This window comes from Malaclemys terrapin, chromosome 12, assembly GCF_027887155.1.
Source record: "Malaclemys terrapin pileata isolate rMalTer1 chromosome 12, rMalTer1.hap1, whole genome shotgun sequence".
NCBI classification, from domain to species: Eukaryota; Metazoa; Chordata; order Testudines; family Emydidae; genus Malaclemys; species Malaclemys terrapin.
The window spans coordinates 4,721,998-4,742,563 of NC_071516.1; the positions used below are offsets into that span (position 1 = coordinate 4,721,998).

General features: G+C 47.3%; 2 protein-coding genes across 2 annotated transcripts in view; both read left to right on the forward strand.

Annotated features, from left to right (window-relative positions):
• Positions 1-8,942, forward strand: part of LOC128846403 (pre-mRNA-processing factor 6) — a 35,080-nt gene extending 26,138 nt beyond the window's left edge. Inside the window, exons 19-21 of the mRNA XM_054045473.1 lie at positions 2,506-2,620; positions 4,881-5,007; positions 7,416-8,942. Of these exons, the coding sequence (XP_053901448.1) occupies positions 2,506-2,620; positions 4,881-5,007; positions 7,416-7,568 (395 nt within the window). The 3' untranslated portion in view covers positions 7,569-8,942. The remainder of the gene's footprint in view (positions 1-2,505; positions 2,621-4,880; positions 5,008-7,415) is intronic.
• Positions 8,943-12,542: 3,600 nt separating this feature from the next.
• Positions 12,543-20,194, forward strand: LOC128846935 (uncharacterized protein C20orf204-like). The gene is made up of 5 exons (XM_054046221.1): positions 12,543-12,716; positions 15,434-15,571; positions 16,058-16,126; positions 18,288-18,440; positions 19,700-20,194. The coding sequence occupies exons 1-5, from the start codon at positions 12,714-12,716 to the stop codon at positions 19,847-19,849; spliced, it is 513 nt and encodes a 170-aa protein (XP_053902196.1). The 5' UTR covers positions 12,543-12,713; the 3' UTR covers positions 19,850-20,194.
• The last annotated feature ends 372 nt before the right edge of the window (positions 20,195-20,566 follow it).

The window sequence follows — 20,566 nt, forward strand, 5'->3', positions numbered from 1 at the left end:
GTGTGGCTGGCTGACAAGTGAAGCAGAAGATTTCATGCTCCTTTGAGCAGATTTCCTTTTCAGCTTTTTGGCAATGAAAGAAAAATTCTCTGGGGATGTGTAAGCTTAAACTTCTGTGGGCATTTAGAGCAGTTTTTCTGGGCCTCCTGTGACTGGCCTGTTTGGCAGCAGGGTACAGTAAGGATCATTGGGAGGACTTCAGCGTTCCTCATCAAACTCTTCCAATTGCTTCCAGGTGGTACATTTTACAGCTTCTTAATGTTTTTCCTCCTGAGGGTAGTTACCTGTCATGTTTGCTTTGAAGAGATGAGAGTTGATGATTCTTAAGTAGATGTAGCGTGTCCTGTACAATTAAAATTACACACTGAACAATTTCACTCCTGGCTATCTGAAAGATTTGGTAACCTTTTTGTTCTGGGTCGTTCACTATGGGCTTGTCTATCTATAGTGTAGCTATGCTAGCAGAGCCCTCTAGTGCAGATGCAGTCTAAGCTGGCAGAAGTTCTTCTGCAGGCATAGCTGCAACATCTCATTCTTCTGTCAGCATAGTTGCATCTACACCAGGGTTTTGGTGGCATAACTATGTTGGGTGTGATTTCCGCCCTCCCCCGGACTTCTAGCCGACAACTATGCTGGCAAAACTTTGTAGTGTAGACCAGGCTCAAGTTTGGCTACCGTCAATCTGCCAATAATGACCTTGGGTGGTCTATTATTTTCATACTAAGTGCCCCCTTCGTAGCAGACTGCTAGAAATGTATATATTTTCAAGGCATTTTAGTTTTGCTTCTAGTAATTTGTTGGGAGGTTGGCAGTGTTGTTGGGAAGTATACCGGGTGCCTGAAGAGAGCTGTGGAAAGTTTCACCAGACCATTTATCCCTTCATGCTAACCACTGGAAAGTTGATGAGTGTATCCCACCTTGTGGCACTCATGAATTAACTGAATTAGTATGTAGGCAATGTGTGTGATTTGTCTGTACAATTAAAACATTTACCTGCACTTGTGGGATAACAGTGTTCAAACATTGCTTACAGAGGCATCCATAGATGGCTGATGGCCACCGCATAACACCAATCATGTGTTTTGCATGATGCAGGGTCTCCAGAAGAGGTTTGAGGATAGTTCTATATTGCACTGTTCCCACTGTGTGGTGGTCACAGCTGAAAGTCTTTGGGCCGGCACATACCTAGTGTATGAAGTACCAAAAAAAATGGAAAGCGAAGAGTGTCTTGTAGAAGCGCTTCATAGCTGGAGACTCAGTATTCAGGGAATAGCAGCTGATACTGCAGAGCACAAAACAAAGAAGCATTCAGTACAAAGTTAGTGAGTTTTGGTGAGAGCTATTTGAGTATTAGGTTGGTCCATCACACTATGATTATGAAGCACAAATATGATGCGGCTGTGAAGGAGGCTAATGCAATCCTGGGATGCATCTGGCAAGGTATTTCCAGTAGAGTTAGGGAAGCATTATTACCATTATACAAGGCACTGGTGTACGCTCATCTGGAATACTGTGTGCAGTTCTGGTCTCCCATCTTTAAGAAAGACTAATTCAAACTGGAACAGGTGCAGAAAAGGGCTACTAAAATGATCAGAGGAATGGATAACCTATCTTACAAGAGGAGACTTAAGGAGCTTGGCTTGTTTAGCCTAACAAAACGAAGTAGAAGAGGAGATATGATCGCTCTCTATGAATACATCAGAGGGATAAACACCAGGAAAGGAGAGGAATTATTTAAGTTAAGGGCCAACGTTGGCACTAGAACAAATGAATATAAACTGGTCATCAATAAGTTTAGGCTTGAAATTAGATGAAGGTTTCTAACCATCAGAAGAGTGAAGTTCTGGAACAGCCTTCCAAGGGGAATAGTGGGGGCAAAAAACCTAACTTATTTTAAGACTGAGCTTGCTAAGTTTGTGGAGGGGATGGTATGATTGCCTACAATGGCCTGTGGCCCATCCGTGACTGCTATTAGCAAATATCTCCACTGGCCAGAGATGGGACACTAGAGGAGACGGCTCTGAGTTAGAAAGAATTCTTTCCCAGGTGTCTGGCTAGTGGTTCTTGCCCACATGCTCAGCGTTTCATTGATTGCCATATGTGGGGTCAGGAAAGAATTTTTTCCCAGGTCAGATTGGCAGAGACCCTGAGGGAGTTTGCCTTCCTCTTCAGAGTGAGGCATGGGTCATTGGGCTGTTTTGAACTAGAGTAAGTGGTGGATTCTCTGTAGCTTGAAGTCTTTAAATCAAGATTTGAGGACTTCAGTAACTCAGCCAGAGGTTATGGGCCTACTATAGGAGTGGGTGGGTGAGGTTTTGTGGCCTGCAATAGGTGGGAGTATCCGACTAGATCATCATGATGGTCCTTTCTGGCCTGAACGTCTGAAGCAGTAATGACACACTGCATTCTGGATTTAAGCACCTACCATACTTGCTGTTCTTGGTAAAATGTGACCTTTTAATCTTTGACTTAACAAAAATTGGAATCTTTCTGTTTGGTTTTTAGGAATCCTATGGTCAGAAGCAATTTTCCTTGAGGCAAGACCACAGCGAAAGACCAAAAGTGTGGATGCCCTGAAGAAGTGTGAGCACGACCCTCACGTCCTGTTGGCTGTAGCCAAGTGAGCAGCTATTCCTATTTTTAATGAAGTAAAAATAGACATTTTGTCTCTGGACACAAGTTAAGGTCACATACACCATGAAAACACTGCTGCAGATCAGTAGCATGTGGCCTTGCTTCAATACAGTATTGATATGCCTCAAAACCAGGAACAACTGATGCATCTGGATGGCTGGCTCTGAGCATCAGTGCAAATCAGCTTCTTTCTCTTGCTTGAACATAAGCTGTCTGCCTTTTCTCAGAGTACTAATGTCAGCTGGGAAGTGTAGGAGTGCAGTGGGGAACACTGTGGATTCATGCAGAGATCTGTTCTAGTGTTAGGTTTAGGTACACTGAAAACATCACTAGCATGGGCTCCCTTGGTACATAGCTTTGACAAAGACTTGAAGTCAAGCTGTAATTGCTTTTCCTTTTGGGGACATGTTGTTCATGCCCATGGAAGCGTGGGGCTGCTTGTGCTGGCCACTATGCCAGTTTAATGTGGACAGGTGCTATTTAAACTCCCTGTCTCTTCCCTCTTAGTCCCCAAATTCTGCCAGTGGCCCATAATCTTGACCTGCCATACTCTCCTTTTCCAGTTCTGCTGCTTCCATCATCCCATGCTGTTTCATTTTGGGCATTTCTTGAGTATAAGTTGCCGGTCATGCTGAATTTGCTTCTGTGAAGCAGGCAAATGTACATTTAGGAATTGAAACAAAACTAAAATGTCATTTTCTCTTGTTGCCTAGACCAGATTTTGAGTTAATCTAATGTTGAAGGGCTAGTATTTTAATCCACTGTGCTTCATGGCTTTTTTCCTGTTCTTTTATGTTACAAGCCTCCAGTCAAGTGCAGGGCTGACTTTAGTGCAATAGTGATTGGAAACAGCTGTTTTTTCTTTTGTAAATACCAGAAGAGTTTAATAGAGGAAGTGTGTAAAACAGTGCCCAAATCTTACACAACTTTTCTTGTAAGCCAAAGCAAATCATACAGGATTCACTCCAGTTACTGTGGCACTAGGGTCTGCCAGACAATGACAGCTGACTTCTTCAGTTTTGTCAGCAAAGAAGAAGAATTTTAACTTTCTCTTTAAAGAAACTGGTTCCAGGCCCCTTCTGGTACATCCTCAAACTATTTAGTAGCTAAACTAAACCCAGCACAAGTTGCTTCCACCTCCCATAATGAGTCTTCTGTATGTGTCTCTGATACTTTGGGCTGTAACATGATTGTGAAGAGCTTTTGTTAAAAGTAAATAAGTTACTACAGATTGTTACTTTGCAGGTGTTTTGTCTGTTTCATATCAGTGTTCATGCTCTTTAAATCACAGTTTATCTAACACCGAACAATCAAGAGTATCATAAGGCTTAAAAAACAATCATGTTATCAAACCATAAAATTATACAACTTAACAGCTTAGCCAATCACACAGCCTCCTATTCATAAAGACCTCGCTAGTTTTAATTGAACTCTATTTGATGTACAGAAACCAAACCCATAAAATATTGACACAGTTGATTAGTTCTTGGGGGGGAAAAGTTTTGAAATTCATGAGCAAATTTTAGAAATGGCGACAGGCAATGTGAGTGCAAAAGTTGGGGTTTAAACATCTAAATCCCACGCCTACCCTTTTGCATTGAAACAGATTTTCAATGTACGTCTGTTTCAGTAGATTTTAGTATTTCGCTATATACATGCACTTGTACTGATGGCTCTGCTACACAGTACGATGGGTTCTGCTTCAGATCTTGGCCTTCATAAATCTGGACACACTTCTGTAGGTACAGGACTTAAATAAACTCCAAATATCTAAAGATTGTACATAGCTTGTTAGATAGCTACAAGATCATCTTAAAACATTAAGAACATGATGGTGGGAGATAAGATTGCCTGCATGAGCCTCTCATTTTATGAATTTGGTGCAGCATGGTTGACTGACAGTAAGCAAATAAGGGGGGGAAGATTCTGCCTGGGTTTCAAGAAAATAACATTCTTTCTTCAGAACATCTGACTCTCCCCCCTGCTCCCTTCCTTGGTTGGGGGCTAATTTAGCCTTTTAGACTGTCAGCAATCAGCAAGGAAACAGTGGGTGTTCCATTTTACCTCTATAGTCCCTCTTCCACCTTCCCAGCCAGAAGGATCTCTTTTTGCAAAGCTGCCCCCTCTGTGCTGGGAGAGCCAAGAGCTGAACTTTTCAAGGTGTCAGGTGACCCGTTGTCTCTGCAAGGAGAGAGTGACCTGCCAACTGCTCACTTCTGCTTTTCTCCCTTTCCTTCCCACAACAGGTTGTTCTGGAGCGAGCGTAAAATAACCAAGGCCCGAGAATGGTTCCATCGAACAGTGAAGATAGATTCAGACCTGGGGGATGCCTGGGCTTTCTTCTACAAATTCGAGCTCCAGCACGGCACTGAGGTAAGAGAGTGTCTCTCTCTATAGATAGAAGACTTGACCTCCTGGGGAGTGATATGGGGTCCTGACCCCACCTTCTGCTGGCTAACAGGACTGGTTTTGAAGCCCATCATCACTATTCATTAATCAGCAACAGGAATCCCTGCTCAGCCTGTTCCTAGCAGAGAGTGCATTGTCTCTGCAGTACACGTGGCCTGAGGAGTGAGAGGCTGAGACTGCTTTTGCTAACTAGATAATTATGAGCCGTGTGACTTAAAACATGATATTTTTAAAACCAGCATTGTTAATAGATGGAATTACTTTTTAGATTTCAGCTTCAGAAATTGCCAAATTCCTTTATGAAAGGAAATGTAAACCTACAAATGACTTAATCATTTTCTGAATCCAGAACCTTTCAGAGCAGCTATCTCAAAACTCTAAACAAAAAGGGTTCTGTATCTTAACAGACAACTTTATGTGGCTGGGAAACAATTGTGTGCAATCCTAGTGTTTGATTATAGATCAGAGCAACTGTCAGTCTAGTGTACCCCATCTGTGCTCTCTCTGTGGTTCTGCAGGAAATGGAAATTATCAAGCCAAATGCCATGTTGAACACCCTCTGCCATTGCACATCTATTCTTAAACTGAAGTGTGTAGTTTCTGCTTTTGAAGCAGAGGATGGAGGATTCTTCAGGATCAGTTAGCAGTGCATGTAATGCTTGCCACAGCTCTTGTACGTTTAGGCAGAATATGCACTTCTCTCTACATGCACGCTCTGGTGTTCCTTAATCAATTCCTCTAGATATCACAGCATGGAAAAATAATACGGATTTTTAAAATTAGAAACTGCTACCCCAATAATAGATGCAGTAAAATGTGCACTGTTGAGCACTGACCCCAAGTACACTATCTTTTCTGTGTGGTTCTCCAAAGATGGTATTTCCACTCAGTCCACCGGGAGTGAATCTCACAAAAACCACCACCACAAAGAACTCGACACAGCTGGCAGCCTGTCTTTGCCATCCACAGTTACATTAGCTGATACAAAAATGTATGAGATCAAACTTCATTCAAGGCATAAGCCATCCGCTAACTGCTTGGGGTTAGTCAGAAGTGTCCCTGTAGGTGTTGCTGGATAATTGCCCCTTATGAGGGTTTTTATCCCGTTCCCTGAAATATCGATATGGGTTGCAGTTGGAAGTAGCAGACCAGCTCCGATGGACCATTGTTCTAATCCTGTATGGCAGCTCCTATGTAATGCTCATGAGAAGCCTGGTGCTGAGCTGATGTGAGACTTCTCAGCTTCAGGGAGAGGCATCTCCCTCCACATGCTGGAGCGTGCATGTAGAGAGAAGTGCATATTCTGCCTAAATGTACAAGAGCTGTGGCAAGCATTACATGCACTGCTAACTGTCTAGGCAACACAGGGAAAGCATGGGGGGGGGGGAGGGGGGTGTTGAGCATTGTTCTGCTAAACCCAGGGTTGTGAGTTCAATCCTTGAGGGGGCCACTTGGGGAGCTGGGGCAAAATCAGTACTTGTCCTGCTAGTGAAGGCAGGGGGCTGGACTCGATGACCTTTCAAGGTCCCTTCCAGTTCTAGGAGATAGGATATCTCCATTAATTTAATTTAAATTTAATTTAATCCACCACAGTTGCTTTGATTCTGCCTGATCTGCGACTAGGGAAACAGTTTCATTGTCTGGCAGCCTGGAATGTACTAAGACTAGGCTCTAGAGCACCCTATTAGATTCATAACTCCGCAAAATGTCCGTTTTTGTGTGTTCTCTCAAAACCAATGTTAGATTCTGTTGAAGAGCAGCTATGGAAAGAACGTGGGGAAAGGTAGATGGTGGAAAACCAAACCTAGTTTGGTGGCCCATTGGGCTGCTTTGCAAAGCAGTTGTCATTGCTGCCAAGTTTTAACCTTCAGTTATTCCTAACCCTGGTTCCCACCTCTTTCTTTTTTTAATGGTTTGTATAAGTCAGGGGTCGGCAACCTGTCAGAAGTGCTGTGCCGAGTCTTCATTTATTCACTCTAATGTAAGGTTTCGCGTGCCAGTCATACATTTTAACGTTTTTAGAAGGTCTCTTTCTAGAAGTCTATAATATAGAACTAAACTATTGTTGTATGTAAAGTAAATAAGGTTTTTAAAATGTTTAAGAAGCTTCATTTAAAATTAAATTAAAATGTAGAGCCCTCCAGACCGGTGGCCAGGACCCGGGCAGTGTGAGTGCCACCGAAAATCAGCTCGTGTGCCGCCTTTGGCACGCGTGCCATAGGTTGCCTACCCCTGGTATAAGTGCTTAACTTTCAGCACAATGTACCAATGCATTAGAAGGAATGGTAGAATCTGAAGACGGTCTTACTCAGCTAGGAGAAAGAATTGCGGGATTAAGATAGTCCCAACCTGTTGTTTTTCTTCCTCTGTAGGAGCAGCAGGAAGAGGTGAAGAAGCGCTGTGAGAATGCTGAGCCCCGCCATGGAGAGTTGTGGTGTGAAGTGTCCAAGGACATAGAGAACTGGCAGAAAAAAATTGGAGAGATCCTAGTAGTTGTGGCAGCCAAAATTAAAAATGCCTTCTAGAGTATGCCATGTTCATCTGCCTCAATCATCCCTGCAGGACATGGCCCCTTTGCTAGACATGTTTCCAACACCCTCAACCCTGCCAGCGACACAATTGCTTAGAGCAAACTAAGGAAGTTGGTGGAACAAATGAGGACCCCTGGTTTTCCAAAAACAGTATTATGATGAGGAGACGGTCCCTTCCACTTCTGCGGTAGTGCTTGAGACTGCACATTGCAGTCGTTGGTGAGGCATAATCCGATGCGTTTGTGTTGTAATGTCTTCTGTGAACATTGCTGGCAGGTGATGGTGCTGAGTCATTTTGCGTAGGTTTGATGGGCATTCTCATTTGGATGTCTGAACCCATTCTGTAAATTCAAACCTTAATTATTGATCGCTTTCTGATGACGTGCAGCTCCTCTAGTGTCTTTCCTGGCACGAGTTCTCTTCCTGTCAACCAGGCCTTCAGTTTCTTGGTGTTTGGCCCTTTTAATGATGACTCTTGGTCAACAAAGCTGTCCCCTTCATATTTAAGCATACTAAGGCTTAAAGAACGAGGAACCAAAGAACAATTATTGCTGAAAGACATGCCTGGAATGTTGGGATGGAAGGAAGGGCATGGTGGCAGAAACAGAAGGCAAAACTGTATGTTTGGTGTGACAAAGCTAGACTGGAACTGCCCCCTCAACTTTTGGGGTAGAATCCTGGTCAGATTTTTGTGGAAAACTATTCTTAATTGAGCATTTTGTGAAATCCAATAACCAGAACCTATTTTTAGTGATATTTTCTCTAATTTTTAAATGTATAATGTAAGCATTTTCTTTTAATGGAATAATTTCACTTTAATACTACAGCAGTAGTGTTAAAACAACATGGTAAAAATAAATCGAGGCTCTTTAAAGGAAAAATCCTTATTCTTAGAACCATTCAGAAGCCATGTGCTTTAACAACTGAAGCTGATCTCCAGGATGGATGGATATGAAAAACTTCTCCAAGCTCAGATGGAGAAACTAGCTTGTTGCTGGGATGATCTTGGAGCACATAGACGATATCTGTGTCTGTAGCCCCTGTAAGTTGTCTTAGGTTCATGAGTAAAGTTTTCTAAACCTATGAGCAATGCCATTTTTTGACCCAAAGGGGAGACTTTCATTCTCTTGATCCTCCTTTGAGTGAAAAGAAATGTCCTCCAGAGAGATTGTATCTATTTTATTCTTCACCAACTGAAAGATACAAATGTCTCCAACTTCATTTAATAGCATTTGTATATTAGGATATAGTGATTTTTTTTTTTAAAGTATGTATCATCATCATAGAATGCTGTTTGAAGAAAACCTGTCACTTGCCTGGAAAACTGTACAGATGTAATGGGATGCTATAAAATACAACTGTCTTGTGTTTCGCTTTGAATTCTATTTGACCACCATCTCCTCCATTGCAGTGACTGTTGCGTGTCAAAGAGTAAATGCAGGGTGGTTGGATGTGACTAGTGGGTGGGTACCCTATGAAAGGCCAGCTACTCCTTACAAAGATGCCCGTGTGAGGAATGTATCTGTCTGCCAAGCTTTCTCATATTCTTTTGCTTTAAGTGCCACATTGTTTAAGGAGTGGCAACTCTTGATGAAAGTTTTTCTTCCAGATTTATAAATGCGAAATGAAGCCCATGTGTTCTCTCTCATAGCTGGTGAGAACATGTGCAATTGTACCTTCATTAAGAAAGGTATACCTCATTAGTGTGCTGGGGGCTTGTAAACTTTCAAAGGCTCAGGCCTGCAGCTGTTCAGGCAAGCAGCATGGAGAGGGAAGACCTCCACTATCCCAAGAGATTCTCCACCACCAACAGTGACTTTCCTTCCGTCGCTGATGCAGAGGCAGAGTGACGGTTCTCTGCATGGGGGATGCAGGGGCTGAGTCTGGGTTAACCGTACTGAGAGAGGACAGGGGTGTTGGTTGGTTGGGGTGGGGAGGTATAGACAAGGGGATAGTTTAACTAGGATTTCCCAGAGTTGGGTAAACTAATAATGGTTCTGCAGGGGGTCAGCTTGAAAAAAATGTGTTAACAAATTAGACAAGGTGGGTGAGATCTTTTATTGGACCAACTTCTGTTAGTGAGAGAGACCAGCTTAAAGCAACAGAAGTTGGTCCAATAAAAGATACTACCTCACCCATCTTGTCTCTCTAATATCCTGGGACCAACATGGCTACTGCATATATTAACAAATGCCATTTACATACTGTATTGAGTACCTACGGGGCCTATCCTGACCCCTCTGCTTATAGATGGTGTCCCTTCCCTGTCTTCTCATCTGTCCTTTGTCTCTCTAGGTTGTAAGATCTTTGGGGGAGAGGACTGTTCCTCTTGGTTGGAAAGTGCCACAGTGCTAGAAACGTGCTAGAGTAATCAGGGCAGCAAGCTTGGGCTTCATGGTCACCCAGGTACAGAGGGCCTAAAAAGCCCTATATGGCCCTTAAGTCCTGCAGTGAGGCTGTGTTGGATGAAACACAGTGGGGTTTTTACACTCTGCTTTGGAATGGGCTGGGGAAGGGCTGTTGGATCCAATGTCTGGGAAAGTCCCAAATAGGGGAGAGGGGTTTGGAGGGTTGGGACACTGACCCCCACCTCACATCCCTGCCCATTGGTTGAGGGCTGAATTCCATCCTCCCCTGCACTTGCTTTGTTCCCAACACAAAGTCCATTCATTCAGACTTTGTGTGAGATTGGAGTGAACTTTCCCTTATTTAAAGAGCATAAAATGTAGCAACATAGTAATACAAAAATTCACCTTCAGGGTAAATGTACGCTCTCTCCCAGTGCTGAAGCACAGAATGGGATATTGAAAGCATCGGGATGTGAGGGCTATGTACCAACACATGGATTTGTTTCCTTTCCAGCATGAAATTCCTCTTGCCACCCAGTGTTTCTACCTTTCACCTTATCTTTCAAAATGCCCTTAATTGTTGATGCTTTTTTTTTTTTAAATGGACTCTTCCCTTTACCAGCTTAATGTTTTTAGATGTCTTAACATTTTGAAAATGGATTTTTGAACCTGTAAATTTTATTTATATGCACATAGAGCACAATAAACATGTCAGGATCCAGCCTTCAGTGGTGTGTCCTTGAGTATACATAGTTCCTTCTGCTTCAACTGATGATCCAGCAGACCATTCCCCTCTCAGATCCCTCTGGAAGGCTTAGTGCTGCCAAGACGTCTGTAAGAATTGGGTTGAGTTATTCAGGTATCCTAAAAGCCACACATTTTTGCTTCATGGTTCTGCGCCCTCTTCTTTGCCAAGTAACTATTGCTCTTAACCCATTCCTCCTTTGTTGTTCCATTAATCTTTGTTTCATCATGTATGAACGTAGTTGTAAACTTGTGGCATGGGCCATGTCTTATTAATACCCAGGTGCCTAGCATGCTTTTGGTTGCTGTCAAATCTTTAGATTAGCCATCCGCAATTTGTTCTGTAAAAATCATGGTGAGAAGAATTTAAATTAGGTTTAGCTGACTTCACACTCCAAATATGATTCTGAGCTCATTCATCTGAGGCCAGCAAAGGTACCTTGTTAACCTCTCTTTGTGTGTATACAGAGCTCAAGTGTCTTAACCATATTACACTGGCTACTCACAGTAAGTTCTATAAATTGATAACATCTAGCAAGATTTTATAGTACAAAGTGCAGTTATGAGCACTAAAGTAGGTTAATTCCATTTTAGATCCACTGTCAGAAATTGCTAATGATTAAAACTTGTTGCTAGTAGAAACTGAAAGGGAAAGGTCTGGCTTGCCACGATCCGGGATCTTTGACAGCAGTTAGCTCCGCAGCAATACTTCTCAGCCCCAAAAGGTGGTTCTGTGAGAGCAAGGATGGAGCCAACACCTTATTTCCAAAGCAGAATTCCCAAGTGTTTCCTCTTGCTTTTGTTTCAGGATCTTCAAACCTCTGGCAGCTTGGCCTAGGCATGGCTGTCTTCAGCAGTAGTAGTTCCATAGTGTTTTGGAAGCCTTACCTGGCCCTCTGCATGCCTGATGGAGCTGGCACCATGTGCTTCAGTTTGAGACTGGCTTTCGGGAGACTTTCTGGAGGTTGTGGTGGTGGTTGAAACACGGAGGAAGGGAGATGGTTATTTATTACCTGTAGTGTGGTAGCCCTGTCCTAGACTTGGCAATGTATATACATGGAACAAGGTCCCTACCCCAAAGAGTTCACAATCAAGGTTTGAAATTTAGGTTGAAACCCAGAAGGGACTTGCCCTTGTTGCTTCATAGACAGGTCATAAGAACATAAGAACGGCCAGACTGGGTCAGACCAAAGGTCCATCCAGCCCAATATCCTGTCTACCGACAGTGGCCAATGCCAGATGCCCCAGAGGGAGTGAACCTAACAGGTAATGATCAAGTGATCTCTCTCCTGCCATCCATCTCCACCCTCTGACAAACAGAGGCTAGGGACACCATTCCTTACCCATCCTGGCTAATAGCCATTAATGGACTTAACCTCCATGAATTTATCCAGTTCTCTTTGAAACCTTGTTATAGTCCTAGTCTTCACAACCTCCTCAGGCCAGGAGTGCTACAGGCTGTCCAAAAGCACCTTCTCCAGACAGGTACTTCATCAGCACCCCGAAAATCCCACCCTCCGCACACTGGGACTCGACTCCCAGCAGTTTGCGCTGTAAAACAGAGCGATCAGACCTGACCCTCCGCTCCCAGGCAGAGACTTTCTTCTCCAGCTCCTCTATAACCAAGTTGTTATAATCTGCCATGATCCTATCCCTGTGCCGAGGCTTTGAGAAACTGCTTCACTCTCCCCCCCACCACACACACACAGCCCGCCCCCTTTCCCCTTCTTCCAGCTCTGGGAGGGCAGGTGCAGGTCTCCGGCTGGGATAACTGGGGCAGGCAGGATCTGGGGGCGGCGTGGGGTGGGTGGGACTAGAGCCGCGGGCGCGTTATCCCCTCCCACTCCTACTCTTAGCTCCTGGAGCCAAGTTCAAATGCTGGGACCCAGCTGGGGCAGGCGAGGGAGCGGCAGGGGCACCGGTTGAGACAGGTCCCCTGCGCCGGGCATCCTGGAGCTTGGAGGGACCGTACGGGACCATGCAGCTGGGCGCCTCGCCTCCCTCCCCGGGCCTTTGCAGATGTGGGGATCGGCACCGCGAGCGATAAATGGTGAGTGTCCCGGGGGGAGGGAGGGGGGGGGATTTGATCCCAGCCAGCGGCAGCTGCCACCTGGAAGTTTGCGCCCGGGGGGGCTGAGAGGGCATTTTGGGACCATGTGGGGTCCCGTCCCCCCCGCATAGGAGAAGCACCGATTCCAGCTAGATCCAGGAGAAGGGACTGGAAATTCCCACTCCGCACCGGCCCCCAGGGACTGTTCCTGTCTAAACCCCGCTCGCCACGGGCCAGACTTTCCTGTAAATGGTCCCGCTTTGCAGCAGCGGCTGCTTGTTTCTGGAAAGGGCAGGATCTTCCCCCGTCCTGGGGCTGGCTCATGGCTGGAGCCCGGTCATTGCACGGAGCCAGCGTGGGCGTGTGTAGATGCTTGTGGGGGGGGGGGCTCGTCCCAGCTCTGTGGAAAGCATCAGCCTCCTGGTGTGGTCGGGGGCAGCCGGGCCAGGGAGAGAGACCCTTTTGCAGGGGGGATAAACTCCTAGCCCTGAAGTGTATAAAAATCAGCGCACTGGCGGAGGGGGGAAAGCTCTGTCCTTAATTAGCAGTGTGTTGAAATCGATTTCCTCCGGGCTTGTCTGCCAGGTTTAAGGCAGAGCCAACCAGACCCCTTCTGCCCTCCAAGATACCCAAAGCGACAGGGGTCATCAGGACAGTGCAAGCCAGGACACCGTGTGGGGACCAAAGTGATTTCTGCTGGAGCACATCTGTGCCTCTGAGTTTAGAGCATGTGCCACCAGGAAGTGCTCTATCAATACTGGTGATTTCCCTTATCTGTCACTGTTTGCAAGAGGATTAAAGCCAGGAAAGAAAAGATTAGCTCCCTCAGGCATATGCAAAGCACAATTTAATACCTGAGTTTTTCTACCCAGTTCACAGACCTGTTCTTAACCTTACAAATCACTCCTGGTCCTTCCATGGAAGGAGGTGACTTCTAAACCCAGAATGAACTTTTCCTGGATGCCACTAACAAATATTAAGTGATGCCAATTTTGAAAGGATGTTGTGTGTGTGTGTGTAAGGGGGGCAGGGGCCCAAACCTTCAAACTGTCATGGAGAGAGAATTAGTAATCCCCAGGCATGTGAATTAACTACAATAACTTTTTCCACCTCTGAACAGTGCCAATTACTAAGAGAAAACAGTTCTCATGATTTGTTCATTAGAGTCTTCCTTCCACAAGTGTGTATCTCTTATGGGCACCCCTCCATCAGGCTGGTCACGTGAGTTGTGAGAATTGCAGGTCATAGCCTTTGAGAGTGTAGCCAGCCTGTCTTTTTAATGGCAGACTGTGTTTCTTCACATATTAAGGACTGAAAATGTAGTACCCGTCCCAGCTGCTTGGAAATGGTGCTCTGTTCCGGAATTTGATATTTATGGAAAGAGTCCTTTACTTAATAGTTCAAGTGAAATTGCATGGCCTTCTTTCCTCTGTGGGGAAGCCTTCCTGAGTAGCAACCCTTAGACTTTGGCCGGTGTCTGTGTGGAAAGGGATATTCCGTTTGCAGCGAAGCTGGCATTTTGATGAATGTCTTTGAGCGTTATTTATCTCTTCTGTGCTGCCTGGTTTGAAGTTTGCTCTGGAGTGATATCTCCCTTCTCTTGGGGAAATGTACAGAGAAAACAAAGCGGTGCAATTGGCGTATCTGAGAAGATTCTGCCACACCCAAATAGAAATTCCACTCCCTTCGCTGGGGCAGAGGGAAGTAAACCTAGACCATTCCTTGACGCGTCTGAGGATCATTGATTTTTCCAAGACAGGACAAGCACTGAGATAAAATTTATTTACTTCATCCACTCAACAGTCTCAGATATCAAAGCTTTGGCTTCAGTGCTATGCCACGGCTGGCTTCAGTGCTGCGTGGAAAGCCTGAAGCCTGAAGGTTTGACTAGGGATCCGTGCTGCACCAATGCAAGCAGAGATCTGTGTAGGCTATTTCCCCGCCCCCATTTAGCCATCAAGAGCGTCTGTTTCGTTCCTGTGTGAGACCCCTGAGCACCTGGATTAAAGGAACTTTTTGAAAAGCTGGAACACGCGCAGAACAATTGCACAAGAGACCATGTCTCACTGGATTTTATTGCTCCTGTATTTTATATTCAGCACCTTTTTAAAAATGTGACAAAATAGGCTTCCCACACAGCAGCCATTCTTCTGCCAATTCAGGCCTCCTCTGTCCCTATGCACCATCCTGACAGCTGCCCCCAGTTTTGTTTGGACACATAAAAACACCTCTCCGAGGATTGAGACGCTGTTGCCATTAATTCTAAATGAAGTCTTTGGATTTGCCCCTGAAATGGCCGGGAACCATCCGACCTAAGACTGCATCTCTCCCATGACTGAAGCCCCTTTGCTCTAAAAGGAGAAGGAAGTGCTGGCAGCGTGTTCTCCAGGAGGGCCTCTCGGCTTTGGAGTCTCCTCTCCCCTGATCTGATAAAGTCCAGATCTGTCGGGAATGCTGCACAACCTGATTAGCTGACCCAGGGACATGTATTCCCGAAGGATACCTTATTTATACTGTAGTCCAATGTACTCTTCATGCTTTCCACTTCTTACATAGGAGCTCCCCATATGCACTTCTGGAGTCCACGCTGACCCCTCCCTGTTCAGCCGACCATGCAGCTTTTAAACCACACAAGCGGAACCAGCGTCCTTTCAGCCTGAAAGGCGAAGGGAAGGCAGGTCTCCCGTGCTGCAGCTGCGTTGTTCTTTCCCATCTAGATTCTCCCCAGGACTCTCCTTTGTGCTGTTCTGCTGCTGCTGCTTGTATCGGTGCTGAGCAAGGGCAAGGCGAAGTGCAGCATTGTGGAAATCCTGCGGCAATACCAAGCCGTGATCTTCGATGAGCTCCAGAACCTGGTGAGTGGAGCGGACAGTCCCCGGCGGGTGGGCGGGCGGGTATACAAATGTAGCTATCTGGCCATGTGGCACGGGTTGTCTTAGACTGTGTCGGGCCTTTGGAGCAGGGACCGTGGTTCCGCTGATGTGGGTACAACGCCCAGCAGAATAAGGCGTCCATCCTACCTGGGCCTTTAGGCATTGCTGGAGTATAACAGTGTTCCCTGCGAATGGGAAGAGTGTACCAAGAGTGCCACTGGAATTCAGCTGCCAAGGCGACAGCAAACTCCCCACCCCCATGAAAAGTGCCAGGAGATTTTTGTAAGGGGCACTGTCCCCCCATCAAGCCAGCCATAGAGCTTCAAGGGGTGCTCTGCTCAGTTCCGTGGGTCTCTCTCCCCAGCGCATATTGCTTGTGCTGTGCACAGAGCGCGGGATAGTAACTTCAGGGGAGCCGGGGGGAAAGGCCCAAAGCTGATCAGCTTGCAATCCTTTTATTTTACACAGAAAAACTTGACTCGATCTGCTGAAACCCCAAGGAGGGGGAGAGCTGGCCTAGCCTGCCTCTCTAACAAGGTAAATGCTTTCTCTGCAACGTGCTTTGGGGGGGTGTGTGTGTGTGTGTGTGTGTGTATGTGTGTGTATGTGTGTGTGTGTACACCAGCATCCTGTACTAGATGAAATCAGGACTACTCAACTGTGTGTCATCAGCCCTGTACCGCTAGCTAACAGCCAGTACTTCCCTTTAGCTCAGTGAGCACTGTCTGTGTATGTGGAACAGGGTGACGTGGGTTCTCTTCCTGTTTTCACACAGGTTTGGCCATTGAATGGGTGTGAGAAAGAGAGTGGGGGCTGAGATGTGAGTCTGTACAATACTGGGTCACACCAGGCGATCCTGCAGTGCACGTAGGCAGGCCGTTTGTCTGGTTTTAAGCTGCAGAGTCTTCTTCTTGGGTGGTTTGTTCCCTGTCCGGGACTGAGACAAAATCAGAGGTGGTTTTGTCCAGTATCGAACAGGGAATGACATTTTGGAGAGCGCACTGCTCCCCCCGCCCCGCTGTGCATGCGAGGCCACGTGGCAAGGCTGGACCGGCACGCCCTTCAAAATGGCGTCATCTGTGCAACGTGACCTCATTCATGCCATGCGTGCGAGGTTCCCCCAGCAGGGGTGGAGCGGTGCGCTCCTCAAAATGGCGTCTGCAGCGCGACTTCCTATGCCCCACGTGCGCAAGGTCGCACCGGTGGGGTGGGCCCACGCCATTCCAGAAGTACAGGAAAGCCAGGTGTTGTGGGAATGCGAGAGTGGCCATCCAAACTGCCCAGCAGTGACTAACTCTCATGCCATGGCCACTCGGCATTTCGTGGCAGCAGAGACATGGCCAAATTGTGACTGGCGCTCGCTCTCGAGCCAGTTCGACACACTCCCCTAGCTAGACAAAGCCCAGCCACAAGTGTCTGAGACATAGGCTAGGTCTACACTACGGGGGGTCGACCTAAGATACGCAACTTCAGCCACGTGAATAGCGTAGCCGAAGTGGCGTATTTTAGGTCGACTTACCTGGCTGTGAGGACGGCGGCGAGTCGACCACTGCCGCTCCGCCGTCGACTCCGCTTCCGCCTCTTGCCGCGGTGGATTTCCGGAGTCGACGGCAGCGCAATCAGGGATCGATTTTATCGCGTCTTCACTAGTAAGTCGATCCCCAATAGATCGATTGCTCCCCGCCGATCCGGCGGGTAGTGAAGACGTGCCCTAACAGAAGTTCCAGTCCCACTCTTGACCCTGGTGGGACAAGTCTGCAGGCAGTGTTGTCCCTGTGCTGTACACCAGGGCACCGCAGAGCTCCGTGGCTACAGCAGGGGATAGAACTCGAAACCCTGGGACTCCGAACTGCCATTTGCTATTGGAGCAGTTACGATTCCATCCAGGAGGAGGCAGTAGAACGCAGGCACACTAACCAGTTCAGTGCGCTATGTGCCCTTTTGCTTTCGCACGGTTTACTGCTCACACCTGAGGATTTTGCTGTTTGCTCTGTTCTGAGTTCCTGCCCCGCCGCTTTTGTGTAGCTAAAAAGCCCTCGGGTATTAGCTACACAAAAGCTGCGGGGCAGGAACTCAGAACAGAGCAAACAGCAAAATCCTCAGGTGTTAATAATAATAATTAATATATTATTATTATTATTTTATTAACACCTGAGGATTTTGCTGTTTGCTCTGCCCCGCAGCTTTTGTGTAGCTAATAACTGAGGGCTTCTTCTTTTGTATTCAAACAAGGGGAAGTGTGTGTGTGTGTGTGTGGCGGGGGGGGGGATCATCAAAAAAGGGAAATGGATGTGCCCATGACCTGCCCTTTGAGGGAAAGGCTGCAGGTCTCTTTAGCAGCTGGGGTGGAGGGGAGCCTGCTGGACGGCAGCAGCGCTAACGTGGCGGTGCAGGTGGATGGGCAGCAGGTAACACTTGTATCACTTGCACGGTGACACTGCCTGTGGCCACAGCCTCATGCCTTGTTCCCCAAGCGGTCAGCAGAACAGCGGCCCTAAGCTGTATTCTAGTGGGGGGAGGGATTTTTTTTGGGCAGGGTTGGGCGACGACTATATTTTAGGGCACTATTTACTCCAGTGATCTAAGACGCTGGGACCCCGAGGTTGTCTTAAGCTACCGCTGGCTCCTCTACTTAACCATAGAGCTTTCTGCTTGAGTTGGCTCTGCACATCTGGATTTTGCATCTTTCTTTGTTCAGGAGCAGAAAATCCTGCTGTCTATCTCCACCATGAGCATGTCTCTCAGGAACATGGTCAGAGGCCCCTGGAGGAATCCTGAAGTGGTGGCTGTGATGCAGGTGGTCAGCAACACGGAGTCTGTGACCAAACAGAACTGCAAGAAAATCCACAAGGTCAGGGCTTGCTTTTCTCTTCTGCCATGCAGCTGGCACAGTGCAAAAAATAGCAGCCATTCATTAAGAAGTTTAAGTGTTGTAACCTTGTTGGTCCCAGGATATTAGAGAGACAAGGTGGGTGAGGTAATGTCTTTTATGGGACCAACTTCTGGTGGTGAAAGAGTCACGTTTTTGAGCTCTTCTTCAGGTCTGTACAAGCGCAAAAGTGTATCTCTTTCACCACCAGACGTTGGTCCAATCAAAGATATTACCTCACCCCCCTTGTCTTTGTTGGGCAGCACATGCAGGCCTGGGGCAAGATCCAGGGTCTCCCCAGAAATCAGGGGTGGCTCTATGTCTTTTGCCGCCCCAAGCATGGCAGTCAGACAGCCTTTGGTGGCATGCCTGCGGGAGGTCCGCCAGTCCCATGCTTTCGGCGTACCCGCCGCCGAATTGCCGCGGGACCGGCGGACCTCCCGCAGGCATGCTGCCAAAGGCAGCCTGACTGCCAACCTACAGGGACCAGCAGGCCAACCTCCGCGGCTTCCCGCCCCAGGCACGCAGTTGGTGCACTGGTGCCTGGAGCCGCCCCTGCCAGAAATGATGCCTTCGAACTGTCACTGAGCTGTTCTGTTGTCTGAAATGAATTCCCTGCGGGAGAACCCTGGGGAAACCCCAAGCTGATCGCCACCCTCTCCCTATCTGGCACTAGTGCTGGGTTCATTAACGGACACTCTTCACCTGGGAGAGTCGCGGGGGAAAGCCCAAGCTGAGGGAATCCATTCGGATGTTTGATGCCCTTGTGCAAGACTCTGCCGAGGAGCTCAGGTTACCTGGCACAATCTCAGGAAATCCCCGGCTCCGCCCCCTCCTCCACCCAATTTGTCAGAGTTGGAAGTTTTGCCTTGGGACGTTCCACCAGGTTGGAACGCACCCACCCTCTCTGGAGAGTGATACTTGATGGTACAACCCCACACCTCACAGGTGGCTTCTCTCCTGTACGGCCAGATGTGCACATGCGCGTGAGTGTCCAGGTATCCAGCAGAGCGCTCGCAACCCCCTGGGAAGTGTGTGTTACAGGTCCCACACCCTCACCAGTGGGTTACATGCATGCTTGGGGACCCCCATTTTCCAGTGCTATCCCCCTCCCCACTGCTTTTCCCCACATGCTCCTGGGGTACGAACAGCCCTGAACTGGTCTCTGTCCTGTTCGGCGTCTGTATCTAGGCCCTGGTTTTCATTGCTGCGACTGTTTTTCTTTCTTTGCATGCTAACAGAAGAGTCTGTCAACAGCTACAGAGAAACCGCGACACAGAGGCCAGGGCAACAGGAGAAAGCAGCTGAAGGTGATAGCGCGAACAGTGGAAAACTTGGTCACCTGCTGGGAGAAGCTGTTCTCTCTCCACTCAAAGGACTGGGACACATAGGGTCAGTAGGAAGCAGTGTATGGTGCTCTCCCCATGGGTGCTGAGTACCTGGGATTGTACCACCACCTCCGTACTAGCCAGTAAGCAACACTGATTTCCTGGAAACTCCTTGCCTTCTGATTTCTTGGTTCTGCCATTGGGTGAAGCAGGCGGTGCTGGGGCAGGCTTTCCATTGCATCCCATCCTTCTCTTTGGGGACTGGAGAGGGACGTCTCTTGTGCTCATGGCCCGCTCTGCTACTGTTCCAGGTAGCAAATACTGAGGGTCAGATTCAGCCCTGAAATCAGCTGAGTGGCATCAACAGAATTTGCTCCTTTGTGCTGAATAAAACTTTGTTGGACATTTCCACAGCGGGGGCCTTGGCTCCGGCGGGTCTGTATGTTAGGAATTTGGAAGGACAGGGCAGTGAGCAGGCAGTGAAAGAAGGGGGTAATAGGGTAACAAGAGGCTCCTGGATTATGAAAATGCTTCTTGTCTGCTAGGAATTCTCTCACGCTGTGTAACACTGACAGACCTGTTGTTGGTGGGTGGGATTGAATCTGGGACCTGTGGAGCTTAACTACGTGAGCCCTACCGCATGAGCTAAAGGCCATCTCCCTGTAGAGTAGACTCATTTGATCTCTCTCTTTAAGTGGTCTCAGTACCACTCGATGGGACAGAGCACCACACCCAGGAGGTGTGTGGGTTACAACTGCACCACCTGAGATGATGTCTGCT

What these genes read in the sequence shown, in the direction of transcription:
- LOC128846935 (XM_054046221.1), top strand. An exon ending in TCGATGAGCTCCAGAACCTG is followed by an intron (nt 15,572 to 16,057) that starts GTGAGTGGAGCG and finishes TATTTTACACAG; the next exon opens with AAAAACTTGACTCGATCTGC. An exon ending in TAGCCTGCCTCTCTAACAAG is followed by an intron (nt 16,127 to 18,287) that starts GTAAATGCTTTC and finishes TTCTTTGTTCAG; the next exon opens with GAGCAGAAAATCCTGCTGTC.